General features: G+C 38.2%; 1 protein-coding gene across 4 annotated transcripts; it reads right to left on the bottom strand.

The window, feature by feature from the left end:
* Positions 1 to 1,016: 1,016 nt before the first annotated feature.
* On the bottom strand, positions 1,017 to 13,582 carry TXNDC9 (thioredoxin domain containing 9). 4 transcript variants are annotated; one of them, XM_070572044.1, is made up of 5 exons: positions 13,229 to 13,582; positions 10,923 to 11,141; positions 7,381 to 7,499; positions 3,990 to 4,244; positions 1,017 to 1,659 (listed from the first exon to the last, which is right to left on the bottom strand). In XM_070572044.1, the coding sequence occupies exons 2-5, from the start codon at positions 11,109 to 11,111 to the stop codon at positions 1,542 to 1,544; spliced, it is 681 nt and encodes a 226-aa protein (XP_070428145.1). In that variant the 5' UTR covers positions 11,112 to 11,141; positions 13,229 to 13,582; the 3' UTR covers positions 1,017 to 1,541. The 4 variants fall into 4 exon arrangements, with proteins under 4 accessions (XP_070428145.1, XP_070428144.1, XP_070428146.1 ...); XM_070572043.1 differs by having other exon boundaries at positions 13,211 to 13,581; XM_070572045.1 differs by having other exon boundaries at positions 13,251 to 13,572.
* Between the last annotated feature and the right edge of the window lie 160 nt (positions 13,583 to 13,742).

Below are 13,742 nucleotides of genomic sequence, written 5' to 3'. Positions count from 1 at the left end.
TCTTTTACTGTTTCTTTCCCTGATCTCCTTGTAAGGGTTCTAGTTGGTCTGCCACTACTGTTATCACACCCTGCTATTAACATCCACTGATCGCCAGTGGACCCCTCTATTGCTTTTGACAATGCCTAGGGCATAAATTGCTAGACAGTTTCATTCAAACAAATTCAGGCCCTTGTAGACTTTGAGGCTTATTCCAACCTTAGGACTACTCTTAGCTGCCTCTTTCATTCTCTGTTAAACTTCTCACTGGTCTTCCCTTTTGCTTGTTGCTATCATGGAGCTACCAGTCTCCTCTTACTTGTTTTCCCCGATCCCCACCCTCCAAATCTCTTTTGTCTACAGCAACACCCTTAGGCTTGAACTTCTCCTCTCTCACTCTATTCTAAATAAAGTCAGTCCCTTTAGGGAGTGCTATGGAAGCTGTTTTTGTAGTTTGCTTCTCCCACCGGGCAGAACTCTGTGCTACTCCCCAGAGACGTGGGTGGGAGACTAGCCTGCTTTTCTAGGAATGATACCTGTGGTCTACAAATCTTATGAGTAAGCTGGGCAATACTTGGTCTGCCATTCCTGGGGTACATCTGTGCTAGAAGTGGCACGGGGTGGAGGAAGGAAGCTCCAGACCTCTTTGCTGCTCTAGACCTTCTGTAACACAGAAATTGGGGCAGGGACGAGAAATGCTAGTAGTCTGCTCCTCCTAGGCAGAAACTGAGACTAACACTGAAAGCTTCAGGGAGGAAGGGTGCAGGGTTGTGGCTCAATACCATGGAGACTCACTATTCTTACCAAGATTTAGTATTTTCTTGAATAAATGTTTTTGTTTGCTGTATGCTCTTATGACAATTTCCAGGAACTTTAATGTTTTTTTAAATAACATTTACCAGTTACGGTTGTTTAACTGAGGACTCTGTAGATCTCTTGATGTTGTTATTCCCAAAGCACTGCCTAATTATTTTTTAATGCATGTCTTAAAATACAAGCAATCAGGATCCTTTAAATAAGGCAATATGTTCACAACCTGAAAGAGCTTTCTGCTGCCATCAGTTGATGCAGCATACAGAATAAATAAGCAGTTCTTTAATAGTTATTTGAATATATTCCAGAAGTGAAGAGTGTTTAGAATTCATTTACAAGTGCAGTCTGTTATACCAGTAAATGTTACTTGACCTGGTGTATAAAGTAAATAATGTGTAAGACTTAGTCCTGGAATAGTTTGCTGAATTTCTATTTCCAATTCAGTAGATTAAAAACACAGTTATGAATGGTATAAAGATGTAAGAATCATATTGTGATAAAACCAATCTCAAAAATAGAGTCCAGATCCTTCCCAGATAATTTAAGAATTCAGATGTTTTTCTCAACTTAAACATGAGCTCCACACAGAAAGTATTAAAGATGTCCTTCAATGTGCTACAACTGTATAAAACTCTAGAATATGACCATTAGATGACTACTGTATCAAAATCAACAGAATTTAGAAAACACATCTAATTCTGAAATAAGCAGAAATAAAAAGACAATTAACAAAGGATTATGACTGATCTCTAATCATCATCAGAGTCTGAATCATATTTCTTTCCTCGGATAGTTTTCTTTTCCAGCTTTGTGAAGTTTGTTCCAAATTTCTTTTGGCTTTGAAATGGTGGCTCCATTAAATTTCCACTAAAAATAAAGCAAATTTGAGAACCATTTATTCTTTATGATTTAGTAAAGTTGGTAGACTAAACTGCACAAAAATCTCTTTTCTTCCTCTCTGTAACATATAGAGTAAAATTTTCTTTAACGTGCTGGTGTTAAGGAAGAGGTATATTATTCATACTCATGGTTAATAGTTTTAAACCTCATTTTGTACTACTAAATATATTAGATCAATGTTTTATTTTCTCATTTATGATTAATTACTAATTAAATTTCAGAGGAGGCACCAACAGAATTTCTGACTGAAAGGCATGGAAGGAAATCAGAGTTTCTTCCATCTGTTTTGGATATGCTGAACCTGTATTTGATTCTTTTCACTGTGAGAATGACAAAGGAAAATGGTGTTCTATTTTTGACAGCCTGTTAAGACTGTTAACATCTTTTAATGTTTAGATCTCTACAGACATAACAAAACTCATGGAATTCATTATCATTAACCTTGAATTGGTATGAAACTCTTTTCCATCATGCTTGAAAAATAAGTGAAATGAGATAATTTTTTCTTTCAAAAATATCTGGCAATATTCCCAGCACCTAGATCTCGATTTTGAAATATCATTTGCCACTGAAAGGAACCACCGGTCTTTGGAGAAACAGCCAATTCTAAGGAGAGTACAACATGAGCCCCCCCAAAACATCTTATTTGTACCAGAAAGAAAGTGCTCAGAAGAATTATGGGGACATGTCAAAAGGCTGGAGAAGCCAGCATGAAAGAGGCTCTCACTGGCCAAATATGGGGCAATCTGAGCTTTAAAGTAAATAATAATAGTAACAGACTATAACCCAATGAATAAAATAATCCATAGCCCATTCTAATATAAAAAATGAAAAAGTAAATTAATATAGGATATGGAGAAGCCTGGTAGACAACTGGTTAACCAGTGCTCAGTTATCACCACCAGAAATAAGACAAACCACCACATGCCTCCTGATATGGTGCACTGAGAGGGAACAATACAACATCACTTTCATAACATACCTGTGAAAAAACGCATAATCTGAATCTAATCTTAAAACGTTAGACAAATCCAAATCAGGAGATGCTCTATAAAATAACTAGCTTGTACTCTTCAAGAATATCCGAGTATTGAAAAATAAAGGAAAAGTATCAAGTTGTTAGAGGTTAATGGAAACTAAAAACACACAGTAACTACATACAACACATTTTTTGATATGGAGGACATTATTGGGACAATGGTAGAATTTAAATAAGGTCTGTAAATTACATAATATGTCCTGCTTTAGTAATTGTATTGATTATATAAGAAAATGTTCTTGTTCTTAGGAAATACACATGGAAATATTTAGGATTAAAGGGACAACACATCCACCACTCCCACTCATATGGTTCTGAGAAAAATTTACATGTATCTAGAAAGAGAATGATAAAACAAATAGAAAATGTTTAAAATTGGGGAATATGGGTGAAAGGTATATGATAATTCTTAGTACTACTTTCCAACTTGCTTCAAGTTTGAAATCATTTCAAAATAATTCACTAAATATTAATATTTTATTTAATATTAAGAAAATAAACTCCAAAATCAATTTCTACAATGTAGGAATGATTTAGGCATATGTAGGAGAGATTTAGAGAAAAATGGGGAGGGGGAGTGAAAAGACGAGAGAACTTTCCACTTATTGAAAGGCACTATGACTGTGGAATGATAATTCCACAATTATTGCACAATTTTACCTGCTATTTTTGAAAATCAAGAACAGGCACAAAAGACAAGATGATATGCTCTGATAAATTATTTGTCTGGAGAAGTGGACAAAGAGATGAACGAAAAATGGAAGATGGATTTTAAACTATTTTCAAACTGAGACTGTTCCCCTTAGAAAGTAATTTAAGCGAAGCACAGAAATGAGATTCTATATATTTTATCAGATTCTACAAGTGAGGCAGGAATATCCACAGTAAAAATCTAATGTTTAAAAACACGTCATTAACAATTTTAGAAATCTGGTTTAAATCAGGGAAGAGTCAATTCTGGAGTGTCACTTTGGCTTTCCAGATTAATAGAGAATTAGATTCAGTAGGTTCTGTTAGGTTGAAAACTTTTATAGCCAGGTGTACTCCAAGATTCAATATCTATAACTGTGATTTTGTTGTAAGATCATGCTAACAATAATGTACACTTTAAGAAATATGCTTTTCCTTTGTGAAAGTTTTTCTACATCTCAGCCAAAAGATCCTAGTTCCATAAAATAAATGTTAATATAAAAAAATCCTCTCTAAAAATATTGACTGAATATGCGAATTAAAATAAATCTATTGTTTGCCAAGTTACCTGTAATTAAGAATATCGGAACAACCAAGCCTCCACTCTAAAGTTTCTGTGGTGAAGTCATCTGTATTTCCTAGGTCAGTGAATCCAACAACATAATCTTGTGTTTTCCCATCTTTTACCAGTGCTAGTGTAGGAATGACTTTGATACGCAGTCTCTCACAAAGGAAAGGTGCTTTTTCCACATTCAGCTTCAAAAATTTGGTCTCAAGATGTTTCTTGGACAGTATCACCAAATGTCTGTCTAGTATTTTACACCTGTAAAAAACAACATATAGACAATCAAAAGCTAAAGCAACAGATTTCTTGTTTAAAATAACTATCATTAATATTTATGGTACATCTAATTTTACAGTTTTTTTGGCTGAGTCTCATAATTTGGCAGCCAACCTATGCCTGTGTCAGATGACCTCATTTCCACCTCACAGGTTAGCTGTCTGATTATGAGGGGTACAAAAACAGTCAGATTTGCCCTAACTATATTTATAAAAAACAAAATATTCAATATATGCCTTAAGTTATAGATAGTTCATGAAGTCATCATGTTCATGGTAAGAACAAATTGTCATTTCTGTATGCATGTTTCCTGGTATCTCATACAGGGAGCTCGAAGGATGACAAATTTTAACTTGCCAGAACCCAGAAGAGACTTTCCCGAGTTAGAAATGTACATACAGTGCCATATTTGAAAGTCATTAAGAAAGACTGAACAGTGTCACTGAGAAGGAACACTTCCGTGTAACCTGGTCAGTCAGAAGTATATTAAGGACAAGGGCTATAAATATGGTCATTGAGGTTCTAAAGAAATGAAAAGTATCACTAGTAACTTTTATGAAGCCACCTTCTACTGAAGAAGAAAATGGAAGTGACATTTTCTTTAAATTAAAATGTATTTTAAACTACTCAATCCTCTAGTGTTTCTGAAACAGTTCTTAACCGTAGGTCTTCACTACTATCAACTTTTAAAACATACATGTGAATCAACATTCTCGGGATGGAGCTGGGAAACATGCAGGTGACGCTCATGCCCAGAGAAGTCTGAGAACTACTGCTTTACTTTTTTTTTAATTTTTCTCTTTTTTTTTTTTTAAAGATTGGCACCTGAGCTAACAACTGTCACCAATCTTTTTTTATTTATCTCCCCAAAGGCCCCCAGGACATAGTTGTGTATTCTAGTTGTGAGTACCTCTGGTTGCATTACGTGGGACGCCGCCTCAGAACGGCTTGACAAGCGCTGCCACGTCCGCGCCCAGGATCCGAACCCGCGAAACCCTGGGCCAACGAAGCGGAGTGCGCGAACTTAACCACTCGGCCACGGGACCAGCCCCGAGAAACACTGCTTTAGCTAAGACACCAAATGCTCCAGAGCTGTTTTTACTAGTAGGCTTTTGGGGCACTTCTTGGTGTAGTTTTTCCTGAATTTGGTTTGGGTCCATAGTGTTTCTTATAACCTTGATGCCTCATCACTTTCCCTCTGAACGTATCTTTTCATATATCACCTCTGTAGTGCAGCAATGAGATTTTAGTGAAAAATGGTATGAGAGAAGAAATTAACAAATGGTTTTTGAATGAAGCTCAAAACAAATGATGAATCAACTGATATATGAGAATATGTTCTTGCAAATTTGTACATAAATTAACTCCATGGTTTTACTCGAGTAATATGAAACCTATTTTAAATAAGTCTATGTGCCATTTGCCAATTAATCCATTTAGTAAATTGCAGAAGCAGCAGTCATGGTGTAGTTAAAACAGCATGAGACTAAAAACCTCGATTCAAATCCTCTTTTATCATTCATTAGCTGAGAGACATTAGTTGAGTTACTTAATCTCTCCAAGTCTTGGTCTGCACACAAGAAGCATAGGAGTTATATCTACTCACCTCAAAGGGTCATTGTGAATGTTCCTGGATTTTATACATGAAAGCATCCAGCCCACTATGTGCTAGGAACTCTGGTACATAAATATATATACATTCACTGATGATGTAAACTTTGATTTTTCAGTTTTGTTTGAACGTAAGTACTGTTAGTGCTGCATTGTTTACATATCCATCAAATGTACATACATAGTACCCAGTATGTGTCAGCCATTGCTGTTCTAGGGCTAGGAATCCAGACCACAGTGGGCCACAATACAGGTAAACTCCCTACCTTCACAAAACTAACAATCTAGCAGGCAAAGACATTTAATAAACAAGTGAACAAACAATAACCTTATAGATTGATAGGGTACCAATAAACCACCTCATCACATACGTCAGAGGTTGGCAAGTTAAGGAATGCGTGCCCAGGGGAGATGACAGTGTACCACAATGGCAGAGGATTTCCTTGATTCTCTTTTACCTTCCTAATCCCCTCTCCCACTTTCCCTTATAGGAGATTTCACCATCTCAAAATTTTCTTTCATTTTTATTTTCTTAGTCAATAAATCCCAGGCGATCAATCTCTGAAAGGGGTTAACTAATAACCAAGTTGTTGCACAGTGAGGGTAAGACAAGGGCCAGGCATGCTATGCAAATGAGAGAAGTGGGCAGGGCTGAGACGACAGGGAATGAGAGACTGTACAGTGGAGTGTCTGTCCGTCTAAGGGAGGCAGCTGTCACTCAGCATCAGCAAATTGCTTTCATACTGAGTTCTAGGTCTGTTATTATCAAGTTTTGTAGTTTTTTAAAAAAATTCTGAAATCAAGATTTTTAAAAATGAGGTCTCTCTAAATTTTTAAATGTTGGCAACTAATCAAATTTTGGGGCTTAAAAAAGAAAAGGCTTGAGTCGTCTGGCTTAAGTCATAACCTCTTGTGGGGGTATTTTCTTTTTACAAGGGATCTGCCTCCACAGAATGGTGTGCAGACATGGGTTGGTCTAAGAGAAATCACTTTCTTCTCCTTCCAGCCACGCCTAGCAGTCCCAACTGTGCTTCTGGTGAAAGGCTCAAGCCATTGTCTCCCCATGAGCTGCTAGCTGAGAAGGAGTGAATGAATTCAGAGCGGGTATTCAAGGTGTTGATGCCCATTCCCAACACTGTGGCTATATCATAATAGTAGGAAAAAAAAAGTAGAAATAATTTCTGTTGCATTCATAAAAAAATTAAGCGTCTATTTCTAAAATGTTTTTAAGGTTAGCTAGTGAAAATATAATTCAGAAAATAGCCATTTCTCTGGAAATATTCTTGATTTTCAATAAAGTTCATTTATACTTTTGTATGTCACTGGTTTTTAAGGTAACCTTTAAAATAACAATTGCTTAACTTTAATGTACAGACTTCTATAGTACAGACTTCTATTACTTCTAGGAAGTAGTTCCTTTTATTTTTCTTAATTTCTCTATTAAGTCAGTATACCTCTATTCAAAGATCTCATCATGTTTAAAAAAGTCACTGATGGAAACAGTTACCTGAATGTGGAGTCTCTGTAGAAATGGCAAACCACTTTTTTACTCTCCTTTACTTCTTGAAAAAAGTCTCTCTCGCTAGGGATTTCTCTGTATTCTCCATGTCCTTTTGAAAGCCATTCCTAATTTGAAGAAAAGGGAAATATTACACATTTGTAATATCTCTTTCAATACCACTTTACATTTTGTGTGTAAACCACCATAATAGTTTCTAATGAAGTCGATTTTGTTTTCTAGATTAATAAATTCCTTTTATTGATTTGCTTTCCTATGTATCTAGTATCCATGGAAAAACAGTCTATGGGCAGTAATTATCTCCATAGCATGGCTCATATTTAAGACAACTATCTGTCTTGGTAACTTGAAACATGTATGTTTTCTTAGGACTTCGAAAATAAAAATTTAGACTCAAGAGACTTAGAATGTAATCATCTATTTAATTTCTTTGCACTCAAACTACTAAAATCAGAAGCATTTGATCTGAGTCACTACAAAGTTTTTAAAACTAATGCTCATGAGGTAAAGTCAGTTTCTGGGGATCAGGGAAGGGGGAGAGGGGTTACTGTGGTTCTGAAGCTGTGTGCTCTTGATGATTACCCCAGAGAGGCAGGAACCTTCCTATACTCGCCACCAACGGGTAACATCCTAGGAAGAAAAAGTTGTCTCCTCAGACGGTGTCCAGAAACAATTAAGATCTCACAGGTCATCAATCCAACTTCCCAAACCAGTATCTCAACCCTTATCAACCACGCCTGTCAGACCTTTCGGCTTCTTGAACCTTTCTGGTGGCAGGACACTTATTGCCTCAACTGGAAGCTTGTTTCCTTTTCCAGGCAGCTGGTTTTAACAAAAAGAGCACCGGGCCTGCAGGCAGAGGCATGGGCTCAAATGCCTTCTACCACTTATTAGGCTATGAATTCTAATAACCTCTCTGAGTCTCAATTTCCTCATTTGTAAAGTAGAAATCATAAAGCAACTATCTCATTGAGTTGTTATGAAAACAGAAAATCAACATGAAAATAACTATAACAGTGTCTGGCACATGTGCTTAAAAAGCATTTGTACACGTATTCTCTAATTTTTAGAAAGGTCGTCTCACACTGAACTGCAATATATCCGTAACTTTGGTCTGTGGATCCCAGCTTGGACCTAAGATTAGAGAGAAAACTTCTAATCTCTCTTTCACACGTCTGCCCTTCAATACCTCGTCTTGCCTATGTCCTCCCTTCCCTAAATTGAACATTTCCATTTCCTTTTGACTGTTTCTCATATGAAACGATTTCTAGACTTCTTACGCTCCTGGTTGTCCTCCTCTGAACATAGTCTAACTCCTCCACGTCCCTTTCAAATGTGGCATTAGTCTGAATGCAGCCCTCCAGAAGCGATCCAACTAGAAAGGAGCAGGGGTGCCAGCTGCCCTCCTCCTCTGGACTTAAGCTAACACAGCCCAGACTGCATTCATGGTTTTGGTATCCATTTCAGATTCGCTTACACTGAGCTCACACTCACAAGAGGCCCTGATATATTCTCCTTTGGTGACATTTCTTTGGTAAAGCTTCTATAAACAGTTTAAACTCTCAAATACAATTCCTTAATGACATGACATTTCATGACTCCTTTCTCGGTTCACCAACGACATGTGCCCTTAAAAAAAGAGTATTTTTCTGTTTTTTAAAAAACTGCTATTTCTTTTCATTATTTATTATCATGTGTTTAACCAACAGGCTGAAGACCTGAACTGTCCAAGTTCCTTAGACGGAGGCAAGCCCACTCTGAACCTCCAGCAATGCGCAGCTTCTCTCCCAAGACGCCGCATGGCTGCACTCTCAGTACAGTTCCTCTCACAGAGCATGTGCTCCACAGGTATCTGCTGAATGGATTCGGCAGGATGGGCACAGTTAACAGTGCAGCCTGAGCCTCCCTGAGGCCCGGCAGGTGGGCAGCCCCTGGCTCTCACTTCATGGCTATCACCCAACCCTCTGGCGGGCTCTTTCTATTTCTCACCTTGTCTTTCTGCTCCATACTTAAGTCCTACATCTCTAGCTGCTCTAACAGCAGGTGGGTGTTTGGTTGACTGAGGAATACTGATTAGCATAGGCCAATTAAATGCTTATATCACTGCATACACTGATTTCCCCAATACCCTCATGGATCAGAAAATCAGAATTACTATACATCTACATTACTCTTTCAAAAAGAGCATCTATAAAAACCATTAAGGCTTCTTACTTACTTCTTCAGAAAACATTTTAATAAAAAAAATCTATTAAAATGCAAATGAAAGCTCTAAAATAAAACCCTCTGAGTTACTCCATGGTAAATTCATTTTAAATTGACTTGTATATTAATAAAGCCCTAAAGTCTCCTTGCTTCAGTTGGTTTTTAATTATAAATATTCAGACTATTGTTTTTAACTGCTGCAACTTCATTTAAGACATTAATGTATGTCCCTCAATGCAAATCCAGTAGATTCAAAGTCTTTCTACAAAAATATCCTAGTCAGGACAACCTTAAAAAGAGGTTTAGCATTAGCAATTAGTAGTGTACTTAACTGTGATCATGAAATATGAGTTTGTAGCAGAATCTCATCATATATTACCTTAAACAATTAATACCATTATATTAAGAAAAGTAGACTGGTTTCAAAACTATATATATATATATATATTCAAAACAATATATATATATACACACACACACACCCCCCCCCCCATTTTAGACAACTCAAGATATAAAAATTAGAACTCAGTCACATTTAAAAGATTCTTTTTTGTTGCAATTCTAAACAGTGATGGTGTAAATGTTATCAAAGAGACACTATAGCAGCACAAACAAAATTTCCTGTTTCTTCAGAAAAGTTAAAGCTTATGCTTTACTCACAGCCAACTGAAGAGGAACCAGAGTTGGTGACAATGTATTTCAATGTAACTTAAACCAATGGAAACATTTTTTAATCAAAATTCAATTTGCAGAATTTAACCCAGTTGGCTTTGATCAGAGTCTACAAGTCCGTTACACACTTACACTCTAAGAAACCAATAAGCATAGAGCTGTGGCCACCTTTCTTTGTGACACAGCATGCATTCTTTTGAATAAATAAGCCACATAATTAAACATTGCATTGAAAACGACTGAAGTAAAACTTTCTTTAATGTAAGTTGCCTTACAGCTCTTTTCCAGTTTGCTTTGAGCACAGCTAAAGTATGACAGGCTTTACTACTACCTGGAAGGGAAACCACTGACTCCTATTGCTCCTAGCGTTCTTCCTAGTCCACTCTTGTCTCAACCATGCAAATCTGAGCTCAGAAAATGATCTTGTGCACACGTTTGTCTTACTTGACTGTGGATTAACATACTGATCAGGCTAACTAAGTGTCTTTAAAACTGATCTTTTTCTGGAGCATATTTTTAACAATGATAGGTACTTTGAGGTCAAAAACACCCTAAAAATGAGGATTGAAATGTAACTACTGCAGCACACATATATATAAGTTGTTAGGAGCATACTGTTATAGCAATTTCAGAAAGCAGGGCAGAGAGGTTACTTGTTTCTGCTGTTGAGCTTTCCTTAGTGCCTCAAGTCTCTTTTCTTTGAGGCGTTCCAATTCATCTTCGTCCATCTGATCCAGTTTCTGAATTTCAGAATCCAAATGTTCTTCCACTAGTTTGGTAGTCTGAAGCAACTGATTCTCCAAGACTTTTGAAAACATGTCAACAGATGCATTAGCTTCCATTTTTCTAAATGGTACGGTTCAGCCTTGGTGCTGGGGAGAAGGTTTATAAAGTTAGGGGGAAAAAAGTACAAACACTAAGTAAAATTTTCTCTCTTATTTTCAAAAATTCTAGCAAGTGTAATTTGTAGTCCACAAAGAGTTCTGCTGACAACCAAGCACTTCATGTTACGCTTCAGAATTTTTAATTAAGTGTTTTTCCAATTTAATTTTCAATAGGTTATAGTTACACCACTCAGCAACTACTTAGAGCAAAGTTTAGGTGCTTCTGACCTAGTGTGCGTTTTACTACACTAAAACAAAGACAAGTCTTTAACACCATCACCAGACCAGAGAGAAATGAGTAGGTGCAGTCACACTTAGTGGCATACACTGACCATCAGCATTCCCTACCAAGGGGAAGTAAAGCAGAAACGACTGTGAACAATGGCAAAGTTTAACTGCAGTGAGATTTTACACAAACATACACGTAGCAAACTTGGCTTCAGTAAAGAGCAGAGTTGAGTAAAAGATGTATTTTTCCTGGTCTCTGCCTAAATGATTTTCATTTCTTGAACTCCTAAAAGAGGTTATTACAATTTATGTAAAGAACAGCGCCTCATGTTGCCTAAGCTTTAGTTTCCATTCCTGTTCTCCGATTACCTAACAAAATCCACGAGGCCACAAAGACTGATATTGGTATTGACTTACTGACAATCAGTGTTCTTGACTTTGATGTAAAACAATTTAACACTCTAAACATTAAAAAGAATATTGATTTTTTCACCACTCCTCTATGTAAAATACGACTTTAAAAACAGAATCTAATTCAGATTAGAAAGGAAGATTGATCTCAATTATATATTTTTAAAGAAAACTATTACTTTCTACCAGCAACAATCAGATGGCAATTTTACGTGTACCCCTGGGTTATTACCACAGAAACATGAATTATAGCTTGCCTGTCAAAGCAGGAGGCTGCTGCATCTCAATTAACTATGATATATCTGCAAATACTACTGAAGCACTTTAAAAAATCTGAATAAACTGTGAACTCATTCACCCAGCTTTTGACACAGTCTGGCCCATACAGACGCTCTATAAATGTAGAATCGAAGAGAAATAGTCTTGTTGCAAACTTCACTTCTGATTCCTTTTTCTTCGCAGGAAAACCAGTTGAAAAGCATACTTGATTTCACCTTTGTACCCTCAGAACTAGCAGTGCTTGGAACGCAGCAGGTGCTCAAAAAATACTGAACATTGAATAAACACGTGCCTAGCTTAAGTTTCAAAGTTTTGTCCCAAAACTTTAAGTTTCAAAAGTACTTCTGACTTTAAAAAACCAAATAGTAAGTTCCTCTTAAATGCTACAAAATTTTAAAGCTTTTAAATACTTCTTTAAAATATTTTTAAAGAAATATTTAAATTTTAAATATTTCAAACACAGTAAGAATTTCACACGCTCTACCTCCCAAGAAAAATGTTAGTAGGACTGTGACCCTCTGTACAGGTGCTGGATGAGGCAGAAAACCGGATATTAAACAATGACTTGCACATCAGAACCTGTTCTTACTAGGGGCATAGCTGATGCCTATCCCTGGAGTTTTATAGCATGAGCCCAGAATTTAATGCTGAGCAGAAGCGATTAACAAGAGCTGTTCTGGGGGCAGGTGGTGGCGTTCACCACACTCAGAAAGGGCAAAGGTGATGGTGTAGCATCCTGATAACTTTTCATTCTTCAAACCACAAGCCTCTGACTCTTCCCTTTTTCAGTTCAAACGGAACGTTGGAAAGGGACTTGTTCTTAAATTACCTAACCATTTCCTTGATGCCTCTACGTGCGGCCGTCAAAACAACCAAGGAGCCTTATCCTTAACTGCACCTCAGGTACCTTCCCAAAAGCATCCCAGCCACTCCCTGAGCCCCCAGGGACAAACGAGGGCAGAGTTCAGGCAGCCCCGCTTCAACGCCGCCCGGGGCGCATGCGCCAAAGCCTCCCCCGCGTCAGTGACACCCGCGCCTCGGCCGCGCCCCTCCCCCGCCCCGGCCGGATGCTGAGTGGCGGTGTGTCCACTAGCACCGGGAAGCGGTGGCTGGTCTTTTTACACTGCCCTCTGCCTCACCTGAGCTCTCGGTGATACCTGAAAAGTGGGGAACCAGTACCTCCAGAACACCAGTCCACTCCGCCTTCAGCCTCGTAGCAGCTGCCGCTGGCGGCGAACCGGTCCGTCACTTCCGCCTCCTTATTGGCTGCGGCCCTCACGCGATACAACCTGGGACGCCCGAGGAAGGCGGCGGTGGGGGCGGGGGGGGGGGGAGGGAGGGCGTGTGGCGAGCGCTTCTGCGCCTGCGCCTCCCCACCCCCGTCCCCAGGCCGGAACCCCAGCTTTCTGATCCTTTGCCTCTCTCCGGTGAACTGCGGAGCGGGCAAGCGGGCAAAGTATGCTGGGAGTGGTAGTTTCGTAGTGCTCAGCCCGGAGTTGTCAGACTTTTTTAGGCTGACTCTCAGTACACGTAATGTTACGTCAGAAATGAGACATCTGCGATCTCGCTCGAGTGACGTGCCAACTTCTTTTCCATTCTGTTTATTGAACACTTACCTTTTTTAAAGAGTTGAAGCGTAACTTATACAGCATGGCTAGTTTTTACATAGTT

The sequence above is a fragment of the Equus przewalskii genome, chromosome 14, assembly GCF_037783145.1.
Source record: "Equus przewalskii isolate Varuska chromosome 14, EquPr2, whole genome shotgun sequence".
NCBI lineage: Eukaryota > Metazoa > Chordata > Mammalia > Perissodactyla > Equidae > Equus > Equus przewalskii.
This window is presented reverse-complemented; position numbering and strand designations above follow the sequence as displayed.

What these genes read in the sequence shown, in the direction of transcription:
- TXNDC9 (XM_070572044.1), bottom strand. Translation starts at nt 11,111, where the DNA reads ATGGAAGCTAATGCATCTGTTGACATGTTTTCAAAAGTCTTGGAGAAT. An exon ending in AAGCTCAACAGCAGAAACAA is followed by an intron (nt 7,500 to 10,922) that starts GTAACCTCTCTG and finishes TCTTCAAATTAG; the next exon opens with GAATGGCTTTCAAAAGGACA. An exon ending in TCCGATATTCTTAATTACAG is followed by an intron (nt 1,660 to 3,989) that starts GTAACTTGGCAA and finishes CTTTATTTTTAG; the next exon opens with TGGAAATTTAATGGAGCCAC.